Here is an 18724-nt window from a genome sequence, read left to right as displayed (position 1 = left end):
TTATTAAGTAATGACTATTATGCATGCAATCCCAAAATTGTGATATAGCATTTTTTTTCTGAAGTATATTTATCTCATTTAATCTGCTGTGTGACATCAATTATGGGGAATGGTCTGTCTGTTTAGTCAGCGGGCGGTAATTGGTAAAAACTTCCCAGCTGATTGTTTGAAGTGTTTTTAAACCTCTGTTTGTCTATGCGCATCAGATGTGATCAAGACCGCTTATCGGTGGAAACGCGTCTTCTGTGCTATGTGATGTCCGGTCTCTAAGGAAAATAAAGCATATTTTGTACGTAGAGCTGACATTTTCTTGTTTGATGTCTGCTGTACAGTAACAACCTGCATAACCAACAGACCCATGACATGCATATAACATCGTGGAATGTTTAGGGCCTGGGATCTCCCCACAAGAGGAACGTGGTACTGCACCATCTTAAAAAATTTCGAACTGGTGTGGTTTTGCTACAAGAGACATACCTGCTAGAGATAGAATTCTATCGCCTGAAAAAATCATGGGTGCGCACAGTAGTTAGATCAGCAGTCATGAATGAGAAAGCAGGGGTCATTATCCTAATTAACAAATCCTTCCAGGGCACCCTGATCATGGACAACAGTGATAAGGAGGGCAGATGGTCCCAGGTGCTCCTAGAACATGAGGGAACCAAGTATAGCATATAGAGCATTTATGCCCAAAATGGAGAGAATAAACTCTTCTTCATACAAATAGAATGACTACTTGACAGTGATTCTGTAGACCAAAAAGTGGTAGGAGGGGACATGAACACAGTAATGACCGCGCTAGAAGATCGAAAGGGAACATCACAACTAGTATGCAACACAGACAGAACCCTGAAACCTCTCACACAAATAGCTGACCTAAGTGACACATGGAAATACATACATCCTGAGGGCAGGGAATACTCATTCTACTCACACGCACACCAATCATGATCATGTATAGACTCCATACTAATATCGCAACATCTGGTACACAAAGTGTAGGAAGCAGAAATACTAGACATGGTAATCTCTGACCACTCACGATAAAGCTACAAAGTACATACCCAAAGGGCGCTGATTTCAAAAGGAGATTTCCAGCCTACCTAACCAGAGATGAACACTTCCTAGCAACACTTGAATTGTGTTGGCTATACTATGCGGACAATAACAAGGAACATATGGCAAACCCTACCCCATTCTGGGAAACAGCGAAAGCTGTCTTATGGGGTAACCTAATAGGATATGTGGCCAATTACGCAAAAAGATAAATGCACACTATGATAAGGCAAGTTTCAAACTAGGCAAAAACATACACGACATTCTTGCAGACACAGACTACACAAGATAAAGAAAAATTGTGTCTCGCCAAGGCAGACTTTGAACTCTGGCAAGAGAGAAAGAAAGATCACGCCGAAACGAGAGGAAAGAGAGATCACACCAAAAGTACAAGCAAGCTGAGCTATACAAACGGCAACAAGGCAGGCCGCCTTCTAGCAAGACTAGCAAAAGGACAACACCCTAACACACACACATAACATCCATGAGAGACGAAAACGGCCAAACAGAAAAGCACCCAAGGCACATAAACACAATACTCCAGAAATATTTTGCAACACTATACAAGCCCCACACTAATGGTACAGAACACGGGAAAGAATTACTAAAGATTTATCTACTCACCCTAAGTCAAACACAACTTGCAGAACTAAATGAAGAAAGAACCGAGGAGGAGGTCAAACAAGCAATAACACATTTAGGCAACTACAAAGCACCAGGCCCAGACGGATATCTGGGGGAATTTTTCAAGTTTCTCAAAACCAGAATATCCCCCACACTAGCAAATCCCTTTAACCAAACACTGCAATCCAGAAAGCAGTCTGACCAAGCAACCTAGCACACACAAAACTAATCCCAAAACCAAACAAAGACAGCGAACTTCCAGAATCATACCGCCCAATATCACTCATCAACTAGGATACTAAACTATTGTCTAAAATCATGGCTGACAGACTTAGCAAACATATAAGCTTGCTCGTAGGCCCGCCATAGGTGGGGTTTGTGAAAGGCCGCTCAGCAGTCACAAATATCTGCAAAGTCCTGGCAAAACTCGATGCCATATAACGAGTGCACCTAAATTACTCGCCCAAAAGAAGTGCAGCTTAATTCTATTAGCACTGGATGCAAAAAAGGCATTTGACCATGTAAACTGTGACTGGCTGAACTTGATGCTAATCAAAATTACTATCAAAGGAACCTTTAGAACTGACATTTACAGTATATACCCCAACCTCAAAGCCAGAATACACACACCATCTTCCTGTTGGCTCCATTTGAACTGCACAAAGGTACAAGACAGGGCTGCCTACTACCGGTATCACCCCTACTATTCGACCTGGCACTAGCACCACTAGCCAAAAGACTGACTGATTCAGAAGTATATAAGGGCATAAATATATATGCTCCCACGAATTGAAGCTTACTAGAGATGAGCGAGCGTACTCGGCCACGCCCCTTTTTCGCCCGAGCGCCGCGATTTTCGAGTACTTCCGTACTCGGGCGAAAAGATTCGGGGGGGCGCCGTGGGTGAGTGGGGGGTTGCAGCGGGGAGTGGGTGGGAGAGGGAGAGAGAGAGGGCTCCCCCCTGTTCCCCGCTGCTATCCCCGGCTCCACCACGCCTCCCCCCGCCCCCCCGGCGCCCCCCGAATCTTTTCACCCGAGTACGGTAGTACTCGAAAATCTCGGTGCTCGATCGAGTAATTACTCGAAACAAGTAGGTTCGCTCATCTCTAAAGCTTACCCTATTCGCAGACGATCTACTTTAGAACACCCAGAGATGCACCTGAAACTGCTACTGCAAATGATAGCAGAGTACAGGGCCCTCTTGGGCTATAAAATAAACCCCCTGAAAAAAGTGAAATACTAGAACTAGGCTCGCCTTGTCCTACTACGCTATGGACATCACTCGATTGTCCGACCACCATAGCAAAACCCTTCATCACCTGTTTAGACATCAAAATGGGAAAAATGCCAGGCTCCATCTACACTCTAAACCAGTGTTCCCCAACTCCAGTCCTCAGGGACCGGCAACAGGTCATGTTTTCTGGATTTCCTCAGTGTTGTACAGGTGATGTAATTATTGTCTTTGCCTCAGACATTGCCACAGGTGTTCTTACCATAGGATATCCTGAAAACATGACCTGTTGGTGGTCCCTGAGGACTGGAGTTGGGGACCCCTGCTCTAAACTCTCCACCACTGTTTGTTTGATAAAATAAGGAAAGCACTAAAGCAATGCCTACATCTGCCACTGTTCCTGTTGGGACAATGCCACCTCATAAAAATGATGAGCTTTTCAAAACTACTATATCCAATGAAGACGACCCCTGTATTGCTCAAACACTGAGACATGACTTGTCTAAACTTAGAATTTACTAAATTTTATCTGGGCGGGCAGCAAACCCCGCATCTCGCTCAAAAAGCTAATGCTAGACAAAGGGGAAGGGAGGATTTAATTTTCCAAATATAACCAGCTACAACATAGCCTGCCTAATCTGCCACATAGTAGACTGGATATACCGATATACATAGTAACATAGTATGTTAGGCTGAATGAAGACAATGTCCATCTAGTTCAGCCTGTTTTAATCTCCCCCTTGTTGGTCCAGAGGAGGGCAAAAAAAACCCAAAAACCGCGTTATTTAACTCCTATGGAGGAAAAAATTCCTTCCTGACTCCATAATGACAGCCAGAGTAATCCCTGGATCAACATTTAGGATAAACAACCTGGCTGGTCACTTTGTCTATATCCTATAATATTGTAGCGCTCTAGAAAGACGGCTAGTCCCCTCTTAAACTCCTCAATGGATTTTGCCATCACCATGGCCTCAGGCAGAGAGTTCCAGTCTCACTGCTCTTACAGTAAAGAATCTCCTTCTATGTTGGTGATGAAACCTGCTTTCTTCTTGATGTCGAGGATGCCCTCTCGTTGCCATCACATTCCTGGGTATAAACAGATAATTATCTGTCTGCAAAAAACACAGGTCTGCAAAAAAAACTTTTTTAAAAATTATTTTGATTTTGTTAAATCATCTTTATGTAGTTTTTTTGCACAGATTTCAAAAATATCATGGGTTTTTTTCTATCATGTAAGGCTTGCCTACAAAATAAAGTTGAAGTATTTGGAAAAAATACAAAAAACGGAAAATTTTTTATTTGTTATTATTATTTTAACATGAAGTAAAAGCAAAAAAAACCCAACAATACCTAGCTAAAATAAGCATAATAGTGATACACATGTGTTGCAAAGTTATTATAAGTCTTTGTAAAAACGTTTTCTTTTTCCATCAAAGCTTCTTTTGGTACTTTTTCGGCTGTGTTCTTGTGAATTTTACCTTTTTAACATCCAACAGTAGTCTGCCATCATGTTGACATTCTATCGACCTTGGTATCTGCGCTCCATTTCTTTAGATCTTGATGGAAACTTTCTCCTTGTTCCTCACTTACAGCCCCAAGATTTTCTGGAAAGTAGTCCAGATGTGAGTGAAGGAAATGGACTTTCACACTCATGTTCCAGCCCAAGATTTTGTAGTTTTGTAACAATTCAGCAACCAAAGTTTTGTAGTTTGGGTCTTTTTTATTTCCAAGAAAGCCTGTTACAATAAGTTTAAATGCATTCCAGGCATTTTTTTCTTCCATTTCCATTTTAGTGACAAAGATTTAATCTTTTAAAAGTTTTCTTATGTCAGGCCCAACAAAGACTCCCTCTTTCAGCTTAGCATCTGATAGACCAGGAAACTGTTCACAAAGATACTTGAAACACTCTCCTTCTTTGTGTAATGCTTTCACAAACTGTTTCATTAGTCCCAATTTGATATGAAGTGGTGGAAGTAAGATTTCAACATTTTTAACTCCAGGAATAAGAGCCTTTCTGATTGGCCAGGTCTGCTTGACATAGTGTTGTTTCCTGTCATAGCTATCCCATTCACAAAGGAAACATGGAAACTTTGTGTTACCACTTTGTTGACCTAGTAACATGGAAATAACTTTAAAATCCCCACAAATGGTCCATTTATGGTCAGAGTAGCTGAACTTATTAAGAACAAACCCAAGATTTTCGTAGCATTCTTTCAAATGGACTGAGTGTCCAACAGGCACAGAAGCATATTGGTTACCATTGTGAAGAAGTACGGCTTTCAAACTCTTTTTTGACGAATCTATGAAAAGTCTCTATTCCTCTGAGTCATATGTTATGTTGAACATTCCATGATTCCAGGTACATTGTTGCAGAAAACTAGTTCACCCTCTTGTGTAAAAAAAGGGGCAAATTCCTTTTCTCTAAGTCGGTACAATGAAAATAAAACACCGGAGGCTAACATATGTCTTTCTTTAAGTCTAGACCCTAACACTTCCGCTGAATCCTTTGGTAGGCCCAGATCTCGTACTAAATCGTTCAAGTCTGATTGAGAGAAAAGTTCAGGGGCATTGGTACCTGGATCATAGCTGTCATCATTATCTCTGCTACTATGTGATATTTGGTCTAAATCGTCTAAAATATTGTCCAGGGTATCCGGAGGTGAAGGAATAGGCAAGTCAGGTCCATGAGGAACAGGGCGAATAGCCGAAGTATGTTGGTTGGGTATGAAATGTCTTTCCTGTTTTTTAAATTGAAACCTTGCACTGAACAAGAACAAAAATAACAGTCATCACTGTGATTTTTAGGCTCTCTCCAAACCATGGGTACTCCAAAACAAAATGATTTCTTCTTACCTTGAAACCATTGTCTCAGTTCTTCAACACACACAGAACACACTATATGGGGAGCCCAAGATTTATCTTGGTCCCCTAATTTCATACCAAAGTATGCAAAATACACCTTCTGAACAAAATTAGAAATGTTCCTTTGTTGCTTCTTGACGGTATAAGACCCACAAATATAACAGAAACAGGAGAGTTGACACATCTTCTAGTAGCCATTTCTTCTAAATACCGTATCACAAAACTGTTTGATGCGTACACCACAGTGGCTGGCTCCACACTGAGTCACTGACTGCAGTCAAGGTCACGCCTAGCAGACAGTTTAGATTCATTGTCGTACGCGTACCGAACCTAAAAAACCCTGAAAATAAGAAAATTTCAGGTGAAATTTGTGACTTATCTAGGGGTGATGGAATTTTTTCACTATTTTTACCGTAATCAGCACAAAAAATACTGTTAAACCCACTAATTAAATATGCTACAATTTTTTCATCGCAGACCTGTGTAATGGGAGATCCCTGATGCGTACTCGATGCAGAGAAATTGAATCCAACCTTGTTGCAACTTAATGGTGTGCCTGCATACAGCATATGCTAACCTCCCAGCAGACATAAAAAAAATCCCAGCTTCTAAGATGCACCATAATCACGTGGAGGGAACTGAGAAAGGCCCACTTCTCAGAAGCGGAAATATCCGCAGTAATAACCCCTTTTATATACACAGAATGGTACCTGAGGGAGGGACTGACAGGAACACTGGGAAGGCTGGTAGAGAGCAAGCAAGGAGCAAGGAACCCCAACCATAAGACAAAACAGCCCCTGGTCTGTCTCTGGTGGCAAACATATCCACTTCCCCTTGCCTTTACCCACACAGGACACTGAGTCAAGACTGTCTTAAAACATGATAATAAGGACTACCGTGTTTCCCCAATAGTAAGACACCCCCGATTGTAAGACGTATCGGGGGTTTCAGGGGGGTACCCCGAAAGCCGTGTTTCCCCGAAACACGTCTTACTTTCGGGGAAACACGGGGGTATTGCCGCCTCCCTCTCATCTACGGTAGCTGCGCGCCGCCTCCTGCCCACTTCCGCGCCGCCCCCCCTCCATATGTCACCGCGTCTGCCACCTTTGGCCTCATGTCCACGGGGAAAATCAGATCCACTGCAGATTCTCCATGGAGAATCTGCAGCGGGTCCCTCCTGCCCCGCGGACATGAGCGCTGAAAATAGGAATAAATCAGAATTAACTTACCTCTCACACGCTCCGGATACTTCCTTCGCTGCGGCGTCATCTTCTCTCGTCGCGGCCGGATCTTCTTTCTTCGGCTCGGCGGATGTGCATGATGACGTCGGTGACGTGCCCCGCGCATGCGCCGGGCCGAAGCAAAATGATCCGGCCGCGACTGAGAGAAGATGGCGCCGCGGCGAAGAGAAGAACCGGAGCGTGTGAGTACAATCTGATTTTTGTGTCCCGCGGATCCGGACGGCTTCCATAGGCTTCAATAGAAGCCCGCGGGCGCCGTCCCCGCGGGAGACCCGCATGAAAATGGAGCATGGTCCAGATTTTTTCATGCTCCATTTTCCAATATAAGACATACCCCGAAAGTAAGACATAGTGGGGCTTTTGGGGATAAAAAGAAAGTAAGACACTGTCTTACTTTTGGGGAAACACGGTAGAAGCTACCGCTTTGGCCACCAAATAAAAATGATTATAGAAACCAAGTGAAGAAACAAAAAGCCGATGACAGGAAAATACTGTAAAATTCATCGCCAGAGATGTTAGTTCAAGGAAGATGTCATTCTCCGTGTCATTGATCCTGCGGGATCAGTATATTAATCAATGTGTCTCGTTTTTAATTCAAAAGAAGCAATTCTTTTTCGGAGACAAGCAATTCTCTAATTCATTCACCCAATATTATTGGATCGCGTGAATAAAATAATTCAGAAGTTATAAATGTTGGGCACTGACCCAATAATGTTATTTCCTCAGCGCAAAGAAGGGTCAAGCAACTTCTATTATGAGTGTGGTCCAAATGATAGAGGAGAAATGATTGAGGTAGTCAATAAGGTGCTGCAAGCCCAAATATCACCACTGTGTATGACGGGGCATTGGAACGCAAAACACAGAAAATAATGGGCCTAAGGCGCAACCCTTAGAACAGAAGGCTCATTAAGTCCCAGATGAGATTACAGTGCCATATAACCGGCTACTTATACAGAAAATCTTGGACAGCAGATGAAACTGTGTTGTTCCGGTGTTGGGTATAAGTCAGTGAACTATAGTTGCTCTATAGCATTGAAGTTAATTGCACAGTTGATAGCTCATTGTTTTAGAGCTCACCTACATGTAGATGGTTTCCCAAAAGACTGTACTAACTTGTAGAATTGTCTCAAAAATGTCCCCAGGGGCTCCACTAATAATACCTGTCATGTTATTGGAAACTTTAAGGGGACCTGCAGAGAAAACTGTAGCTTCCTATTGTAAATATTGCTTTAGAGTATCTAATGGATGTTCTCGGCGTTCCAGACGGGTTTAGGTAACTACAATGTTCTTGTGCACAATGGTGTTCTCCCTTTTCATACTACTAGTGGTTTGCATACCTCCAGCACTTCCACCTATGTGTGTAGTAGAAGATGGCCACTTGAGCTGGAGTATATAGTAACATAACATACACCTTTCCACAGTATCCATACAGCACAGTGATGTGGCAAAAAAAACCTATATATTTGGTATCATAGTAATCGATCTGACCCACAGAATGAAGTATTGTCATTTTTCCTACAAAGTTTAAGCCGTAGAAACAAAACTCCCCACCCCCAAAGATGGCGGAATTTGTTTTGTTTTTTTCCCCATTTCAATCCACTAAGAATTTTTTAACCCTTTCTAATGGTTTTCCGAGGGGTTTACTCTTTTTCTGCCGTTATACAACGGCGCTATATGCTGGCTAAGCCAGTACTGCATGAGGTGACACGTTGAATAGGCTCCGACAGCAGAGAGGCTGGCAATATACAGTAAGAGAACCCCGACAGACATCTTCCAATATCAGAGCTGTACAGCCTTAAATCATAATGTCTTTAAACGTCACAGTGGATTGGAAAGGGTTAAGGGTTTTTCAGTAGAATATATGGAACATTAAATAGTACCATTGAAAAATACGACTTGTCCCACAAAAAACAACCAGCCCTCAGCCAGGGATGTCGATGGAGAAATAAAAGTTATTATTTTTTGAAAGTTGGGTGAAAAAACAAAAATGAATGAAGGAAAAAAAGGATGGGGTGGTTCTTAAGGGGTTAATTATGAAGTGTGTGCATGGAGTTGATGCTTTGCAGGTGCATTCTACCCTCCTAGTTACATAGAATTGCTGTGTATGGAGAATCCGAATCCAGTAGATTATGTCCTGCCTGTGACTTCAACTGCTGCGTAACCTCCTAGCTATTCTGCATTCACTGCATGTGTGACCGCCAGCTCGGGGCTCCTTCCCATCATGGCTTGTTGGCAGTATCTATGGTTTACCTGCTCTTTCATATTACCACTCTAGAAGGTACAAGCTGGTATTTTCAAAGTTGGAGCAGCATATGGATGCAGATACAAAACTTCTTCAAAGACACTTTCCTTATTCAAAGCATATTTCTTTATTATCTTCCATGAAAGACAGAAAACGTTTTGAACGCTGTACACTGTCTTTGTCAAGTTACTAACACATACAGACACATCACATCTTAAATAACACTAGTACACTACACCCATCACCAATTGCAATCCCACTTTAAAATCACGACCTCTTACCACCCAATCCAACACAGGCACTGGAGTTGTTAGCAGCTGTGAGCACTGATTACCTCTGTAGCCAATCTTGGTCACTGTGTGCGCGCTTTACCTCCTTCCTACTATCATCAGATCGTGTCCTCCAGGACGGTGTGCTATACCACATGTATTATACCGCAAGAACTGTCATCCTAACTCTCGCACATGCGTATTTTAAGTCCCATGAAATATCTGAATTTACGAAGGCCACCTACTAATATAATATAGTGAAAGTGAAAGAGTCAGTCATAGGTCCCGATGACTGATCACATGACAGTGATGATGTCACTGTCATGTGATCAGTCTCTGGGGCTCTAAACTCTACCAATGATCATGTGGCTTTGACATCATCACAGGTCCTGTAAGCACACGACTGCTGTTTTAGGGACCCGCAATGACATCACCGTCATGTGATCAAGGGCGGAGTTAAGATCCCTGGTGACTAATCACATGACGATGAAATCATGACATGTAACTTAGTCACAGGTGGTCGTTAGTATTTTTACTGTGTTGTATCTCATAAATGCAACAATAGAGTAATTATTGCTATCGTACAGGCCAGCCAATAGGAATGTGCGCACTAGAAGTGACAGTTAGCAGTAGTTTGAGTTTTTGAGAGGGAATCAAAAGAACATCAGGGACATCACCATCCTAAGATAGCAACTTCTCTGGGCCAAATGTAAAGCTGATATATTCATAGAGAAATTGGCATAACAGCTGGAACGACATGAAAAGATAGAACTGATCAATCTTTTAATGCCTCTTGCAGATGTTTGTTGGTGCCGTTGGTGACACTAGACCTAAAACAAAGCATATCCGCTGCAGAGGATATGCCAGGACAGTTCCAGGCAGAACTGGACGTTCAAGTGACATCTGCTGTGTAACAAATGGCGAAAACATCGAACATCTGTAAGGTGCATTCACCACCTAGTCAGGACGTAAATTTATGACTTGTGGCATTTACACAATAGGACTTAAATTTGCGTCCTGTGGATGCCAGGGGCTCAGAAGCTGAGCCCATGCCATCCAGCAGCTGGAGCCATCTGACTGCGGGCCTCCCGCTGTTACAGCAGTGATAAGTGAGAACGCTGATCCCCATTATTGACCCCTTACACGTCACAATCTACGTAGGTCATGACATGTAAAAGTTTCACAGAGGGAGCCCTCCACTATGTAATCACGGAGGCACAATGGGTTGCCATGGCAATCGGATGTAAGACAATAGCATCCTGGCTTGCCATAGCCTGTGATCGCTATTGTAGGCGATAATTCATAGCGTTCATAACGTTTCTGGTTCAATAAAAATAGTAAAAAGAAGATGGTTTGGAGAAAAAACTGTTTATGCACACTTTCTCCTTTGTATAAAAGAAAAGCCAAAATGCTTGTTTTTTTCAATTTGCCTCCCAAAATAAAACCTTCTATAGACCTCCTGCAGACGGGCGGAAATTCTGCAGCGGGATTTCCTGCAGAATTTCCGTCCATGCCCGCTGCTATAGGATTGCATTAGATAATGCAATCCTATGCACATGACGCAATTTGTCCGCGTGAAAACCGCGCGGAAAACAAATAGCGGCATGTTCTATTTCTGTGCGGGTCTCGCAGAGGCTCTCACAGAAACATCACTAATGACGTGCCCGCTCTGCACCTGCACTGGCTGGGTGGCAGCCAGCACATAGCAGAAAGGGTAGACACGTGAACTGGTGAGCTGCAGCAGGATCTGACTCGGCCATCTGCAGGCGGCCTAAAAGTGATTAAAACAGCCGTATCTACCCCAGTGTGATACCAATAAAAACTACAGCTCGTCGTTCAAAAAACAAGCTCTCACAGAGCTGCATCCATGGAAAAATGTTAAAAAGTTGTGACTTTGAATGCAGCAGTGTAAAAAACAATGATTAAAAAAAAAATAGGGGTTTTATTGTGGAAAACCCTAAAATACAGTTCTGATATCATCATAATTGTACCTACCCTCAGAAAATCACCCTTGTCCTGATTAAAAAAAAATGGTAGAATTGATGTGGGGGGTTTTTTCGTCCTGTCCTCCAAAAAAAAGGAACACAAATTTTACAATACATTATATGTACCAAACAATGGTACCAATAAAGACTACAGCTCACCACCCAAAAACATCCATCATGCGAATATGGAAAAATGAACGTTCGTCTTGAAAAGTGAAGATGAAAATCCCCAAAAAATCGTTGCATTCTTATGGCCAAAATAGGTCGAATCACTAAGGGGTTAAAACACTTGAAAAGTTCTCACTCTTTTTAGATAATTTTTGCTGAATTGTGTCAATTCATAGGAGTTTTTCCCGTTCTTTTTGAGTCACCCTGTAGAGTTGTGAAAGGAGGTCCCGTAGATTGCTGTTACAAGGTTAGACACTTTCGGAATCAAGTGGTTGCCTGTTGCATATTACACAGCATACAGTATGCAGCACATATGCATGTAACATTCGTGAGTTAGCTGCAGGCCTCCATTGTAGTCTACAGCATGTACAGAAACAGCTTAGTAAGCGGTACTCACTGATAAAGCCTTTGAGTTATACTCTTTGTAGATTACAAAGTGTAGTTTTACACATAGTGTTTGCTCAGGTAGTCGGTATAAACACAAATGTAATTTTTTATTTTATTTTATTTTTTTACAGGATGGTTCAGTTCATCCGTACACTTCTATATATACACTGAGGTTACCAACCATGTATAAAAAAAATGTATTAACTTTAGTCAAAATGTGAGTCTTAACAGGGACACACTGGTGGGTAAGCTCTTTATGGATGTCTTCCATTGTATTTCTGACTAGGTGAGCCGTGTTGCAGGTTTGGTGTCTATATTGAAGAAGCGTGATGGCAGTCATGAGGAGAACCTCAAGCAAATGAAGAGGAAAGTGAGATTCCTGGAAACAGAAGATGTTCTTGACCAAGGTTTGGACAGGACTTAACTTTTTGTAGCTGTTGGATGGATTGTATATTACATATTTTGTACTTTGCAAACTTTAAGCTTTATTTAGACAGCTGGAATGTCGCATTATAACACATGAGGCTATTCACATATAACAGCTATAATGAAACTTTAATAATTAATGACCCTATAATAGTCACAGCTATAGTGACCCATTATAACATATGAGGCAATTCACATAGCTTAGTTTTCACACAGGCCAATTGTCCACGTGAAAAAAAAAATCGCTACATGTCCTATTCTGGTCTGTATTTACGGATGAGAATAGGACAGGAAATATGCACTGTCTGATGTGAATTGAGCAAAGGGTTTTGTTGACTTGAAATGAGTTCGAAGCACGGAGCGAGTAACGGTTTGGAGGGCTGACAGTGAGGGAAAAGGGAACCAAGTATAAATAAAAACAAAGCACACTCTTGGACTCCTTAGCCCATGTTCCTATAAGCCCAGAACATTGGATTATGGTGCTTTGTAGGTAATGACAGTGTCCTTTTAAAATACTGAACCTGTTTCAGGCAAGAATATGCACATGGGGGGCAGGGAAAGAGCAAATATGCACAGGGGGGGCAGGGAAAGGGCAAATATGCACAGGGTGGCCAGGGAAAGGGCAACTATGCACCTGGGGAGGGGGCACAGGGAAACAACGAATATGCACGTGGGGGGGCGGGCAAGGTAAGGACGTTTTTATTATGAAATGGTGTACAAAGATAAACTCATCCTGATCACTGCATGTAAAGTATCACATGCAACAAGCATTTAGCGCAGGCGTGCACAACCTTTTCTGGTCCACGGGCCATATCGTCATATTGAACCCTTAACAAGCGCCGCAGTAAAACATAGGTGACTACGATTAGAGACATGTGACATATGAAAAGTACTGTACATACTGTAAATATCTGAGAGGTGCAGGATTCCACTTCTTCAGAGAATGGAGATTTGCTCTTTCTTCCCCATTTAACAATTTCCACAGGAGGCGACCATGCTACTCTCCATTGAATATCATGGGAGTTGGGGTAACAGTCAATCATTTCACAACTCTCATAAACTACAGTGGATAGAGCTGCATGCATAAACAGCTGTCACTCGAAGGCCTCATATCCACTAGCTAAATGGAATTGCGGATTCCGCAGCGGATTTTGCCCATAGGGAATCATTGGCCATCCGCGGGTCCATTAAATTGATTTTTGCACCCGCGGATGGCATTTTAAAAGAATTGCGTTTTTAACGGGCGGGAGAAAAAATGTGGCATGCTCCATTTTGCCGCGGATTCCGAGCAGATCGGCAACATTGCTATCACATTGACAGCAATGTGTGCGGATATCTGCATGCAAAACAAAATACCATTTAAAGCAAATCCGCCGCGGAAATCCGCGGCAGATTCTGTGCGGATTGTATTTTTCAAGTGGACATGAGGCCTAAGGGCTTATTCACACTGGTGTATTTTCGCCACTTAATAGAACCCATTGATTCACATGAGTGTATTTTTTCATGCGATGTACAATCGCGTGAAAAAATCCGTGGCATGTCCTATTTGGTGCATGTAAGACCAGCTTCATGCAGACACTTGTGTCTAGATGGATTAAGTGCCACACAGAACGGTGTCACAGTGAATTGAGCAGCTGGAAAATCTTCTGTCCATCAACAGATACAATGTTTATACACAGTAGTCATGGTCCATGCTTCGGCCTGCTGTTAAAGATTTGTTACCCTAAAATGGCTATTGCATTAACAGCTGTCTAAACATCTGTATGTTTTATTGCAGAGGAGATAGGCGGAGGATCCTGCATTCTGCTGGTTGCACTTTGTCTTGCAACGGTGTTCCTTAGTATTGGTGGGACTGCATTATACTGTACATTTGGTGATGTGCAGTCTTCTGTATGTAAAGATTTTACTGCAAACATGGACTTTTACTATACTCAGGCTGTGCAGGGAGTGGAGGAGTTAAAACACTGGCTATTCGTCACATAACAGAACAGATCCTCTTTAAATCCCCCCTTATATGGCTTTGATCTACGGATGTAAACTAAAAACGTTTCTTCAACGATATAAAAGAAGAGGTTTATGTTGTAATAGTTTAAATTAATATTTAGTAAACTAACTCTTGCGACTGCGGAACAAAAGGATGTTTTCAACATGTCAGATGTGTCCCTGGTAACCACTGAGGATGGAGAGTCCCTCCTGCTGAGTTTACAATTTGCATTTTAATATATGAGTTGGTACTGTTGTACCTTGTCCACACCGGAAGTGGAGGGTGTACACCAGGGTTAGGCTGCTTGACAGCCCGGTGACACCCCCAGTTTCTGATTGGCTGCTTGATAGCCAGGTGGCATCCCCAGCTCAGAAGATGTTAGCAGCGACGCCAGGCAGATTGACAGCGAGGGACGGGGAGCGGTGGAGCAGCAGGGGAGATGGCACAAAAACAGCAGCGGCTCCGGACAGAAGCTATTAGCAGCGGGGGACGGAGAGTTGCGGAGCAGCAGGAGAGATGGCACAGCAGCGGGCAAAGTAACAGGTGCTGGGCAGCAACACAGCAGGACATAGGGAACCATTACAGCGCCGTAAGTGTCTGTGATGGGAGGGCAGCAGCGATAGTCACAGCCGGGTACGGACATCGGGGAGGGTTAGGGTTCATTTCAGTGTTAGGCTTACATTAATAGCTGTAAATTAGAGATGAGCGAGCGTACTTGGTAAGGACAGATACTCAAGCGAGTATCGTCCTTACTAAGTACCTGCCTGCTCGCCCGCAAAGATTCGGATGCCGGCGTGGGTGAGTGCTGTGTTGCGGGAGTGAGCAGGAGGAAGTGGAGGGGAGAGAGATCTCCCTCGCGTTCTCCCCCGCGGCTCCTCGCCCACCACCGCCACCCGTATCTTTGGGGGGCGAGCAGGCAGGTACTTGGTAAGGACTATACTCGCTCAAGTATCTGTCCTTACCGAGTATGCTCGCTTATCTCTACTGTAATTGCTTCCATGTTAATGTGGCCCCACTCTCACATGAAAGCATTAACAGCTAATAATGTAAACTTAATCCTCCATCCCAGCCAAAACTCACTCCCCACGCTGCTAGGACCTTGCTCCAGACAGCTAATACATAGCTTGTGCGTGTATACAGCCCATCAGTTGGTCTCCACCCATACTTGTCGTGGAGACAAGATACACCAGTACTTTATGAGTCTATGTGCAGTCTGTAGATTATTGTATTCTATTTCTTTGTGTGTTGTGTAATTGACTGCGCCTCTTTGGTCTGAACACTGGAGCATAAGTGTATTTGTATACCAACCTTTAGATCATGATTTGTAAATGTATAGATTTTCTTTTATTGTAAATGAAAACCACCAACCTGTTCTCCATCTTCATATTAACATTTCTTTTGTCTCTTTTTCTTTTCTTTAAAAGCTCATTTACACTTTAATAGACATTGTGTGGTACTTAAGATCACAACAGCAAATCAACATTCTGCCCAGAAAATAATTTTTACGCAAATCAGATGTGTACAATATATTGGGATAACCATTATAACTGTTTGAGGGCAATAGTTTGTTCTTTCTAAACATGCTAGTGCTGGCTGGTCCAGTGCATAAAAAAATATTCATGGTAAAATATATATTTATTTTTGTTTGATCAGTTTAAAGGGAATTTGCATTCTTTTTGTGATGTGCTAAGAAAAGTGATTATGACTTGTTTTTTTGTTATAGAGGCTCTGTCACCAGGGTTTTACAGCCCTCACTGAGCACAATTAGGTAATGACACTGATTAGCGTGATATGTCTGGTGTGTGTATTTGTGCAGGAGTTTGCCAATAAAAATACCCTTGCATTTAACCCCTTCAATGGCGGGTTTCTTACCACCCTGTCAGACCTACCAGGGCAGATTTTTTTAAATGGGGCAATCATTTAATTTCAACTAATTTTCCAGTCGCAATCCAAGAGCCGTAAGTTTCTCATTTTTCCATTGACACAGCCATAGGAGGGCTTCTTCTTTGCAGGCCAAGTTGTATTTTTTAATGGCATCATTTTTGGGTATATATAATGTATTGCATAATTTGTAGGGAGATTGGGGGAAAAAAAGAAATTCTGCCATTTGTTTTTTGGATTTCATTTTTATGGCGTTCAGCGTGCAGAGTAAATCATGTGATAACATTATTCTCTGAGTCAACATGATTCCGGCGATACCAGGTTTATACAGTTTTTTATTTTTTTAGGTTTTGCTATTTTTGTACATTTAAAACAAAACGCACTGAAAGATAATGGAATGTCGTTTTTTTTTTTGTTCTTGTTCTGTTTATCTTATTTTACTCCACTTAGAATTTTTAAAACGTTTTGCAGTACATTATATGGAACCTGAAGTAGCACCATTGAAAAATACAACTCTTCCCACAAAAAACAGTGACATCGATGAATAAATAAAGGAATTACCATTTTTTAAAAGCGGGAAGGAAAAAACAAAAATGGAAAGAAAAAAAAGGGGGCCGCGTCATTAAGGGGGTTAAATAATGTACTAACTCCCTTCTCTGGGTCATTACGAATGCAGGGACACCACATGTAAGTTTGTTTTTATTTGTTATTGTTTACAAAGTATAAGGAGAAAGATGGGGTTTTGGCGATTTAATTTTTTAAATTTTTTTTACTATTTTTGTTTTACCTTTTTAACATTTTTGCAATTTTTGTCCCCTTAGGGGACTTGCATAATACTTTTTTTTATTCTTCTAATACTCTGCTCTGTTGAGGCATAGCCTAAGCTGGCAAACCCAGAGGCTATATTCAAGCCTCCGGGTGCCACAGAAGACCCATCAGGACCCCCTGATCACATTGCGGGGGGTCCGATGGTGACAGCCCTTTACATGCTGTAGTCACACAGACCGCGGCATGTAGGGGTTAAACAGCGGAGATCGGAGGTTTTCTCCGTTCTCTGCTGTAAGAGCTGGTGCCCGGCTATCATCTGACAGCCAATCATCAGCTCTCGGTCTCTGTGGCAACCTGTAAACAATGCAGGAGTTTAAAAAAAGAAGCGTGACGTTGCCAACAGATCGGTTTTATCTTCCTGCTTTTTTTTTTTAAGTCCTGCACTGTTCTCGGTGTTCTACTTATGGCATTGTGTTCTGCACAGTCCCATAGTGAAACATACCCCGGAAATCATCCGGGCTATATCACTATGGGCAGTGGAGCTCGTCCTAGAAAATTTCCAGACGTGCCACTAGAGGGGTTAATTAATAGCAGCCACACAAAACTAGTCGTGAATATTCATGAGCCGCAGACTAGCCACACCCACCCCGCTCTCCAGCCAATCTGGGGCAACTTTTTTATATGCCTTAATAAGCAGACAGCAGTCAATCAGTGGCTGGAGAGCAGGGTCCATGGAGCTAGCCTGCAGCTCATGAATATCCAAGTCTACTTTAAGTAGTCGTCAATGTATGTGCTGCTACTGATAGAAGGGAACTTCCTCAAAAACGTCTGCACAGATCCACACAGCAGACATATCATTGTAATAAGTGTGACAGACCCTACCTGATACTGCTCTCAGGGGTGCAAGAAGATGGTGACAGTCTTTGTATATATGGCAAATGAGACATCTTGAACCATTGTGGGTAATTGTTTTTTTTTGTTTTTTTTACCATGTAGTTTAATTATTTTAGGAAAATTGTAACACACAGAATTCATATGTCTAAGTTCTAAGAAAGTATTGAGGGAAATATTTAAAATAGAAATAATATGGTTATGGTAAAATCAAGAAAAGACTTTTTAAATGCTATATTGTAAGGTTTGCACAAACATCAGGTCGTCACAGCCAGATCTGCATTCATTAGTCTTGCATTGTGCTTCCTTTCTTCTGATTGTTGTCACATAATGATCTGTGCATACATTTATTTTCCCTTTCCAAATGTAATAAAAGATATTTTACATGATTTACCTGCTGTTTGACTGACTTTTTTACTTGGAGTACAAGGATGATGTTGGTCATTTATAGTGACTTATATTGCTGTATATGATGTAACATTTGCAGCTACCCCAGTTGTATCACACATCTCTTACAACTATGACACTGCATAAGCAAGTCACTCCTCCCTGTAGGTGAAGTGTTTATAGATAAAATATTTTACAGTCACACAGCATATCTCTATTATAAGGCATGCATGGCATGTATATAAAAAGCATAAGGTACAGAATGGATTCATAGCAGATTATGGGCTCCGTGTTAAGGATCTACAGCAAATGAGTTAGCGGG

At 42.1% G+C, this 18724-nt stretch overlaps 1 protein-coding gene across 2 annotated transcripts in view; it reads left to right on the top strand.

The window, feature by feature from the left end:
- CNST (consortin, connexin sorting protein) overlaps nucleotides 1–18724 on the top strand; it is a 420527-nt gene that overhangs the window by 336348 nt on the left and 65455 nt on the right. Inside the window, exons 10-11 of one of the 2 annotated variants that reach the window (XM_066596043.1) lie at nucleotides 12352–12472; nucleotides 14269–18404. In XM_066596043.1, coding sequence (XP_066452140.1) covers nucleotides 12352–12472; nucleotides 14269–14474 — 327 coding nt within the window. In that variant the 3' untranslated portion in view covers nucleotides 14475–18404. Of the gene's footprint in view, nucleotides 1–12351; nucleotides 12473–14268; nucleotides 18405–18724 lie in introns of those variants that run through there. The other variant, XM_066596044.1, reaches the window with a different exon arrangement.

This window comes from Eleutherodactylus coqui, chromosome 3 (assembly GCF_035609145.1).
Source record: "Eleutherodactylus coqui strain aEleCoq1 chromosome 3, aEleCoq1.hap1, whole genome shotgun sequence".
Lineage (NCBI taxonomy): Eukaryota > Metazoa > Chordata > Amphibia > Anura > Eleutherodactylidae > Eleutherodactylus > Eleutherodactylus coqui.
Note: the sequence above shows the minus strand (reverse complement) of the source record. Positions and strands in the feature narration are given on the sequence as shown.